At 37.4% G+C, this 10,443-nt stretch overlaps 1 protein-coding gene across 1 annotated transcript; it reads left to right on the top strand.

Moving 5' to 3' along the window:
* Positions 1-146: 146 nt before the first annotated feature.
* On the top strand, positions 147-9,587 carry LOC129902404 (protein TPLATE). The gene is made up of 7 exons (XM_055977630.1): positions 147-1,526; positions 2,593-3,189; positions 3,788-4,149; positions 4,646-4,949; positions 6,595-6,717; positions 7,948-8,394; positions 8,855-9,587. The coding sequence occupies exons 1-7, from the start codon at positions 399-401 to the stop codon at positions 9,386-9,388; spliced, it is 3,495 nt and encodes a 1,164-aa protein (XP_055833605.1). The 5' UTR covers positions 147-398; the 3' UTR covers positions 9,389-9,587.
* Positions 9,588-10,443: the final 856 nt, after the last annotated feature.

Below are 10,443 nucleotides of genomic sequence, written 5' to 3'. Positions count from 1 at the left end.
CTTTAATCAAACAAAACTAACATAAGGTTAATTTACATGTCGAAGTAAATACTAATAAATAGTGTGCTTAATTAGCTAAAACAGTTTTTCTCTAGGCGCCAACGTTGATGAATTGAACATTATGGTTAAAAAAAAAACACTTTTGGCGTAAAATAGGGACTATATTTGTAAAATAATCCTTACATAAATCTCCCCGTTAAAACGATCCACCGGCCCGCCGGAAACTTCCCTCCGTGATCATTTTACAGACGCAGAAAAAGCTACCTATGGCAGCAACTCACAGTTGAGTAGCCTTTCCTCCATTAGAGCTCCGAAGCAGCATCCTACTACTGGTGTGATTTTGCTTCAGAGCAAAACATACAAATCTCTACTGTTTTGCTGACTTCTACGTGCTACAAATGGACATACTTTTCGCTCAGATCCAAGCCGATCTCCGTTCAAATGACGCACTCCGTCAATCAGGAGCTCTTTTACAAGCTCTTCAACAATCAGCCGCCGGTAGAGATATCTCCGTCATCGCTAAATCCGCTGTTGAAGAGATCGTCGCATCACCAGCTTCCGCCATTTCGAAAAAGCTGGCATTTGACTTAATTAGATCCACTCGTCTCACTGCTGATCTTTGGGAAACTGTCTGTACTGGAATTCGTAACGATCTCGACTTTCCTGACCCCGACGTTACTGCTGCTGCTGTGTCTATACTTGCTGCTATTCCTTCTTACCGTCTCGGTAAGCTTATTTCTGACTGTAATAAGCAGATCTCTAGCTGTTTTGATTCTCAGAGTGATAATCTGCGTTTTGCTATTACTGAAACCCTTGGTTGTATCCTTGCACGTGATGATCTGGTGACATTGTGTGAAAATAATATGAATTTGTTGGATAGGGTTTCTAATTGGTGGAATAGGATTGGGCAGAACATGCTTGATAAATCTGATGCTGTTGCTAAAGTGGCGTTTGAGTCTGTAGGGAGATTGTTTCAGGAGTTTGAATCGAAAAGGATGAGTCGTTTGGCTGGTGATAAGCTTGTGGATAGTGAAAATTCTGTTGCTATTAGGTCTAATTGGGTTTCTTCTATGGTGGATTTTGTTTGGAGAAGAAGGAATGCCTTAATGGCGCGGTCATTGGTTCTCCCCATAGAGAATTTTCGAGCTACTGTTTGTCCGCTTGTGTATGCTGTGAAGGCGGTAGCTTCGGGTTCGCTAGAGGTGATCAAGAAGTTATCGAGGTCTTCCAAGAGTGGGAATGCTACTTCATTAGACACTGTGAATGTGGAGAAGTTTGTGGGTGTGTCTGATGTTGTTTCACATTTGGCACCTTTTCTAGCATCATCATTGGATCCATCATTGATATTTGAGGTGGGGATTAACATGTTGTACTTGGCTGATGTTCCTGGAGGAAAACCTGAGTGGGCATCCACATCCATCATTGCAATTCTCACTCTTTGGGATAGACAGGAGTTTTCTTCTGCAAGAGAGAGTATTGTTAGAGCTGTTGTCACCAATTTGCATCTTCTTGATCTCAGTATGCAGGTTGGTGAATCCGTTGCCTTCTTGTTTGTCTTCTTTTGACGACAAATGGAAATTACTGATTTGGGTTATTAACAATGGCGGCCTTGTAATATCTATGATCCTCTATGATGATAATATCTGAAATGATAGTAGATTTTGAGTACATCATTTCACTGTTCAGTAGCAGTTACTGAAATCATGATCCATTCAAGTATTACATTAATTATTGATCTGAAAGGAAACGTATAACATTAATCAGAATACATAGATGATCAGGGATCGTTTCTAGATGTTTTAAGCTCCTCGTAAGATAAACAAAGATTGTATGTTTGTTATTTTGTTTTCTCTTGATGTAACCATCACGCTTTGGCTTCCATCACAAACTTTGTGGTAATGATACTTATGAATATGCTGGATATGTTACTTCTCAAAAAAATAAAAATAAATCATTGACTGGTATAACTGGATTTCCTGATGCATGCTACCATAATCACTTTCCATGCCTCAGGTCTGCATTGTTCTAATGTTTGCTGCAAGTTGTTCAGCAATCTAGCAGGTGTATATTACTGTTCAGAATATATTATGCTCTTGTTTTTGAAGTTTCCTTCTTGAGAATTTTACTTTTTAATTTAAATTGATTGCACACAAATGGTTTCATTTCAATCCCATGGGTAGGGATCTCCTCTTCATTTGCTTTGCGTCCTTCTTTTCATCTGGCCTTAGGTTAGTATAATTGACCTTTATTCTTTTGCTTTTTCTGAACTCTGTGAAAATGGCTTGGGATCATTGTTGGCTTCATTTTTGGTTGTTAGACTTGGTGGTTTAAAAAAAAAAAGAGAGAGAGAAACATGACATGACTTTAATTTTACTCTTGGTGTTCTATCTGGTTGGGCATGTTTCCCATTTTCCATCACCTCTGCGATCTTGGTATACCACAGTATCTTTTGATGATACAATTGTGCATTTTGTTAAGAATTATTTTGATCGAACGATGAAGGAGAATTGATATCCTTTCATGATGGCCTTGTCAATTATTCATTCAGTCATTGTCTAGAAAAGACTTATCTAATACATTTGCTTTCTGCAGGTTTCTTTATTTAATAAGTTGCTTCTTATGGTGAGAAACCTGAGAGCAGAGTCAGATCGCATGCATGCATTAGCATGCATCTGTCGAACGGCTCTATGTGTTGATCTTTTTGCAAAAGAGAGTGTTAGAAGAGGGCAAAAACCTGTTCCCGGAACCGATATTGCTTCACTTTTTGAGAATGCAAGAATAAAAGAGGACCTCCATAGTGTAACAAGTAAAACCTTGTTTAGAGAAGAACTAGTTGCAATGCTGGTGGAGAGTTGCTTTCAGTTATCACTACCACTTCCTGAACAAAAAAATTCAGGAATGGAAAGCAGAGTTATTGGAGCTTTAGCCTATGGAACTGGTTATGGTGCATTAAATTGGACAGAGCCAGCTTTGGAAGTGGTGGAAGTTTGTAGACCATGTGTCAAATGGGATTGTGAAGGTCGAACATATGCTATTGACTGCTATTTGAAGTTGCTTGTCAGGCTTTGTCACATTTATGATACAAGAGGAGGTGTGAAAAGAGTCAAAGACGGGGCTTCTCAGGACCAGATTCTAAATGAAACGCGGTTGCAGAATTTGCAAAGGGATCTTGTCAGAGATCTACGTGAGGTTTGTTGAGCTTTTATAGTTACTTAATGACATATGTAAGATGCAATTTGTCCTTCGAGCTTGTTCCAGCCCATGGAATTGTATGTTTTAACTTTAATTGCCTTGTGTATATTGCCAACAAAACCCAAGTTGCCCTAGTATTATGTTGTGTTTACACATACTGAGTACACAAGTTCTTGTTTTGTTGAGCTTACCTCATTATATCAGCCGTCCTAAACCAACATTGCTGGTACTGAATGGTTTTGGATTATTCTAGCTTACTATTTCTTAGATTTTTTTTTTTGTTTTTTCCTATGCTAAGATGAAATTGAGCTGCACAGAGTTTGTTCATCAGCATGTCACCCGCTAAAAGAACTCTATACCTTCTTTGACTATGTCCCCCTTCCTCCTACATAATACTGTATTGAAGGGAAGAGAAGAAGATAAAGCTATACATAACCTGAAGTTATTCATGGTGCTTTTTTTCTACATTTGTGTTTTATTTAGTTATTTCTGTTCTGCATCAGGCTCACCTTTTGTCATGTTCCAACCTTTTGTGCTACTTTACTAACAGGTGAGATATTGTTTCTTAAATTTGTCTGGAATTTGCGTCTTGCAGGTGAACACACCTAGAATATGTACTCGACTTATTTGGGCCATCTCAGAGCATATTGACCTAGAAGGTTTGGATCCACTTCTGGCTGATGATCCAGAAGATCCCCTGAATATAATAATATCAAATATACACAAAGTTCTCTTCAATATAGATTCGTCTGCCAGCACCACAAATCGCCTTCAAGATGTTCAAGCAGTTCTTCTGTGTGCTCAGAGGTTGGGATCACGTAATCCCAGGGCAGGGCAATTGCTAATAAAAGAACTTGAAGAGTTTAAGACCAATGCATTAGCTGACTCAGTGAACAAACATCAGTGTCGATTTATACTGCAGAGGATCAAATATGTCACCAACCACTCGGAAAGCAAGTGAGTTGGATGTTATTCTTTTCTCTCAATTGATAATGGTAATGTAGATTAGATGCTGCCCATATATGATTACCCTGTAAAACGCCTGAAATGAAGGGAAAACTCTTCATATAAATTTAATCTCCTCAAAAATCATTTGGCTTCTAGATCTCTATTTAGAATCCCTCATCTGTTTTGGAAAAAAAAGCTCCTGTGACTATGAGATAATGTGAGAACTGAGAATTAAACTGAAAGGATTAGATCGTAGTTTATTCCTAGTTGAACATTTAAACTTCTGCAGTCAGTATCCCTCGGTTCCTCCAGGGTGGGGGAAGGTTTAGTGTTAAAATAAACATAATCTGTTTAAGCAAATGTGAGGGGTTTAGTTGGTTGTAGGATACTTCATCTGAAAAGTTTTAAAACTTTCTTAGCAAAACTGTGAAACATTTATTGGATGATACATCATTCTCAAAAGAATTGTTGGATGATACTTCTGTTTTCTTTTATCTTCTCGAAGGTGGGCTGGGGTTGGTGAAGCAAGAGGAGATTATCCATTTAGCCATCACAAGTTAACAGTTCAGTTTTATGAAGCATCTGCCGCTCAGGACCGAAAGCTGGAAGGATTGGTGCACAAGGCTATTTTAGAGCTTTGGAGGCCTGATCCTAGTGAGCTAGCTCTATTGCTGGCTAAACGAGTAGACTCTACTTTACTCAAGGTTCCTCCTAGTGCATATACTTTGACTGGCAGCAGTGATCCTTGCTATGTTGAAGCATATCATTTGACTGATCCAAGTGATGGAAGAATTACTCTGCACTTAAAGGTCAAGATCTCTACTTCTCTTTGTTGCTATCGACTTATCGTTGATTTGTTTCTTCTTTGCGCTGTATCTTTGTAATCATTTACAAAACGTTTCTTACCATTATGGCATCCTAGCAACCATGTATTGGCTGTGAGACAATTGTCATTTGTTTTCTGGTGGTATATGGTAGAATGCAGTTAGTATTATTTCTGATGAACAAAGTTAAATCTTGCTGAGATATTTCGGGATGGAGGGACAGTTTCTCGTTACATTCTTACCGAAATGATGAAGAAGAGTTTGGATTTTTGGCTGGCAGGGAAGGTGGGATGTATGGTGTGGTGGTAAAGGCAAATCCTACTATATTAAACGAACAATTTGAACTATGCTGCAGGGATTTAGGGATGTGGAGATTTTGTCATGTATGGTGTGGTGGTAAAGGCAAATCCTACTATATTAAACGAACAATTTGAACTATGCTGCAGGGCTTTAGGGATGTGGAGATTTTTTCTTACTTACATTCGGACTGTAAAGAAGATTTTGGCTACAGTGCTTCAGAGAAGTACAAAATTTAGCATTGGTATAGACCAGTTCAAAGTGCAACAAGGAACATCAATTATTTTATAAGTTATATCTTCTTTTTTTCTTAGTAAAACTATTTCTAAAATGAATTTATCGTATTTTGATTAAAAGAATTTTTAAGGACATGTCTTTTCTTGCTTCAGTTCGATGAAATACAAGTTTTGTGAATGCGATTGATACTTGTTACCTCAGTTCCTAGCTATTCTATGTTTAGACGAAAAGCATAGGCATTGAACTCAAACATGGGCATGGGTGGATTTGTTCAACATCCATTTGATCGTCAGTTCGATCAGCAACCACGGGAAGAAAAGTTTGATCAGCAACCCACCCCTGACCTGCATTAAAATATTCAAAAATTGAAACCTGCCCCTGGCATAAGAGCTCCTCACCACGCCCGCATAAACTTTAACCCGCCCCACTATGCATCCACCCCACCCCATTGCCATCTCTACATTAGATGTATTTTGAGCAAAAACCCTCAATAATTTGCACAGACTTCTTTTCCCTATTAAGGCAATTAGCTAGTGCTTTATAAAAGAAGTCTCATATGATATCTTTGGACAATTCTATGTAACCCTACCCATCAACTAAGACCTTGTTGGATCTCATTTATAATATCCCAATTATAGTTTTTCACTAGTAATTACCAAATAGGAGTGAACTACCGAATAAACATGCAAGCAAATATATTATCCTGCACTCATGTTCTTCAGCGTGTCTTGCTCTGAAATGCAAGGGAGGTGGAGGACAACAAACTACAGATAACACGATTGGGAATGGTGGTTTACCTGTGAAACTAGCTCAACTTATTATTAATTCGATTGATATGTTTGAGATCTTTGATGATCTATCAAATTTCCTATAATTGGTTAGTGGGCCATGGGGGCAGCCTTTATGTTATGTGCTAACAATATACTTCGATGAAATATGAGTTGCACTGTTTGTATGGAACTGTTGGTCAGGTGAATCACTACTTGTTTGTAATTTTCGTAAATCTAGGAGGCAGCATCCAGCAACAAATGCAGTGAATTTCACCTTTGTGTGAACGACACGGTTTTCATTGTACTAACAATCGTAATGTTTGCAGGTTTTGAATTTGACTGAGATAGAACTTAATCGGGTGGATTTACGAGTTGGACTTTCGGGTGGATTGTATTTCATGGATGGATCTCCTCAAGCAGTACGCCAGCTGCGCAATCTTAATTCGCAGGTTAAACCTTGTTTGAGACAGTCATGCTTATTTAGTTATCTTTGAAGCCCATTTTCCTTCCTCGCTGATTTGATTCTTCTGCTAGCAGAAGGAAAAACTATTTTGCTCATTAAACATGTTATTATTATTATTTTTTGTCCCCCTTCTAGATGCATCTTCTCCTTTGACTTTTGTCTTAAAATGTGTTATGACTATGGTTACTATCAAATGCTACCCTGATAAAATTAGTACAGTTGATCGTGGAATAGACATTGGCAAAGGGCAACATTAGCAATTTGGATCATTGAAGTAGTAATTGAATTGCGTGTAACATATTATTAATTATTTAGCACTTTAAATGGTTAGAGAGATGACAGTGTTATTTACTTAATTAAATCTTCACCATGCCTCATCAAATGTGGGACGATCTCTTTTGCATAGACGAAGTAAGTAAAGTCCTTTTAGACAATGGGATGGGGAGAATCAAACGTAAGATCTCTGCATGCTCTAGTATCATGTGAATTGTGTGAGTTGCCTTATGTAAAAAGTTACACTGTTTTACAGGAAGCATACCTATTTAACTATTTTATTTTAGGTTGCTACCGATAGCATGCTATAGTGACAGTTCTTCATCGATAAATTGACACACTAAGATAGAAGTCAAGGTTTATGAATCTCTTTGTTGTTTGTCTGAGGTTTCTAATCTGTTTTCTTTTATTACCCCATATCCACTTATCAACATAGAAAAACTGCAAGTCATATTTTCAGATACTATCCAAATACAATTAGAGGCCTAGATTGTCTGTTGCATGTTTGGTGTGGTTACACCTCTTTAGTTTAGCTTGACATTTGAGAAGGAAGCAGATATGTAATGGGTAGAGATCCAATGACTTGTTTCAAGTCTTTCAATTTCATTTCCCATATTGAAAATATTGTAGAAACTTGTATTGGTTATTCCAGATTTTTGGACCAAACATCGCCCCTTTTTAAGGAAGTTCCCTACCTTTGACTGGACCAAAAGGTTGGGTGGGTAGGGAGTAGGGAAGAGATTTTTCTGATTTACCTGAAACCTTTTATGCTAATCTCGTTTGGCTCGGAAGAGTTGCTCGATTTTGAATAACCCTTTATATTTTTCATTCATTATTCGTATACATTGAATCTTGGATCCAAATGTTCATTTGTGGTACTCTTTACATTGATAGTTTCTGCTTCATTCATGATTGATGATTGACTGGACTTGCATGAATCCAGGAACCGGTGCTGACCAGTGTTACGGTGGGCGTTTCCCATTTTGAGCGTTGTGATCTTTGGGTTCAAGTACTTTACTATCCTTTGTATGGCTCTGGTCCTGCTGATTATGAAGACTCTGAAGAGGATCCACAAGTTATGAGACAAAAGAAAAGCATGAGACCTGAATTAGGGGAACCTGTCATTTTGAGATGTCAGCCATATAAAATTCCTCTGACCGAACTTCTTTTGCCACACAAAATTTCACCGGTTGAATATTTTCGTCTATGGCCTAGTTTACCTGCTATAGTTGAGTGTACTGGCGCTTATACATATGAAGGAAGTGGATTCATGGCTACTGCTGCTCAGCAATATGGGGAATCTCCGTTTTTAAGCGGCCTGAAATCACTGTCTTCCAAACCTTTCCACCGAGTTTGCTCACACATCATCCGTACAGTAGCTGGATTTGAGGTCAGTAACTTCCTTTCTGAAGAGTTTTTGTCTTCTGATTTTCTTTCGAAAGAATTTTACTATGTTGGATTTAGAAGCCACCTTTAAGTTTTCAGGCACTTCTAATTGGGCATTTTACATATGAACTGTTGGGAAACCCCTAAACTGTCATTGTTTTGCAAGTTCCATACATAAACTATTGAGTGTTCACAGACCCCCCTAAACAACCGTGAACTCATTCTTCCAGTCATCTCCTACGCGCCTCTCAACAAGTTATGCCAAACATTTTGCCCATATTCAACCAGGGATTTTTTAATCTAAAGGGAGTTATAGTCCAGGGGATAACAGGAACACCCAATAGTTTAGATATAACACTCGCAAAATGATGATAGTTGCGGGGGGGGGGGGGGGTGTTAACCTATTGTCTCAATTTATAATCGTTTCAAATTTCTTTATCTCATTGCTGTCTGGTATTGAACAGCTATGTTTTGCTGCTAAAACCTGGTATGGAGGGTTTTTAGGCATGATGGTTTTTGGTGCAAGTGAAGTGAGTAGAAATGTGGACCTTGGTGACGAGACAACCACAATGATGTGCAAATTTGTTATCCGAGCATCAGATGAATGCATTACCAAGGAGATTGCTTCAGATTTTCAGGGTTGGTTGGATGACCTGACTGACGGTGGTGTTGAGTACATGCCTGAAGATGAAGTGAAGGTGACTGCTGCCGAAAAGCTAAAGATTTCAATGGAACGAATAGCCTTACTAAAGGCAGCAAGACCTCGCCCGAAGTCTCCAAAATCTGAGGATGAAGAAGAGGAGGAAGACGAAGACGAAGACGAGGACGATGAGAACAAAAAGAACGACGACATGATCAACGTTGAAGGTGGTAAAACTAAGAAGCCAACTACTTTATTCAAGTTGACAGCAGAAGAGGCCGAGCATCGGGCACTTCAAGCAGCTATAATTCAGGAATGGCATATGCTCTGTAAAGATAGGAACACCAAAGTAAATTGATTTTTTTGCTTTACTTTCTTTGACATCTTTTGGTTTGATAATTGATTTAGGAGATAGTTAATTGAAATGAGTTCCAAGTTTGTTTTCTGTAATTCTAGCTTTTGTTTCTTTTCCCCCAGTTTTGTAATTTCTATGTACCTTTCTGAAGCACTCTGAGGCTGTAAATTAATTCTACTACTATATTCTTTGCTTGTTCAAATGAACTTTTATTCCTCTGAAACTTTAACACATTGTATTATTGCATCAACGAACTACACAGTTCAAACGTATACTTAGCATCCTGTACTATCCAATCCAACTTGGGAAAAACTTCTCCCAAGAGGTTTTGTTCAACTTAGAGATAGAAAATCTAGCTAAACAATTAGCTATTGTGTTCAAATATCTATATCTATATCTATATATATAATTGACATGAATTAACATATGCTTGAAGGCTTCCAAATGTCTTCATACACCATTTCTATGTCTCATGAAGTAGTCGCTTGTTTCTGGATCATATCAACAATATTTTTAGCATTAGATGAAATCTTCACTCTCTTCCGTCCCTTGTTGATAAAACATTGTTGTAATATGCTAAATTTATATCCAAGTTGAAGACTATTTATCACGAAATCTCAAAATTCATAGCATTGAGCTCTTGGTTTATAGTAATTCCTTATATTTAACTTTTTGGTATGTAGATTTTATTTTAAAATTAGTGAACCAATGATAAATTTATATAAAACTAGATACACTAATCATCATAATCTGAACGCAAAAAAACTATTATACTAATTTTATTGTTTTTTAGCAAGATACGTGTGCATAGATATTAACGACAAAAAAAATAAATTTTAAATCAGGATAATACAAAAATTGATTCTAGTAATTTGCTAATTTTATCTCCTAACAAAATGCTATTAATGCCTTAATTACTAGCTTCTTATCTCCCTAACCAACCTTAAATACCATGTTCAGTTAAAACAAAAATTGACAACAAAACATTTAATAGACATTTGATTATTGATTTCAGGTATCTTTTATTTTTCTTTGAAATTTATGGAGTTAGAGTTAAA

Source organism: Solanum dulcamara, chromosome 9 (assembly GCF_947179165.1).
Source record: "Solanum dulcamara chromosome 9, daSolDulc1.2, whole genome shotgun sequence".
NCBI classification, from domain to species: domain Eukaryota; kingdom Viridiplantae; phylum Streptophyta; class Magnoliopsida; order Solanales; family Solanaceae; genus Solanum; species Solanum dulcamara.
This window is presented reverse-complemented; position numbering and strand designations above follow the sequence as displayed.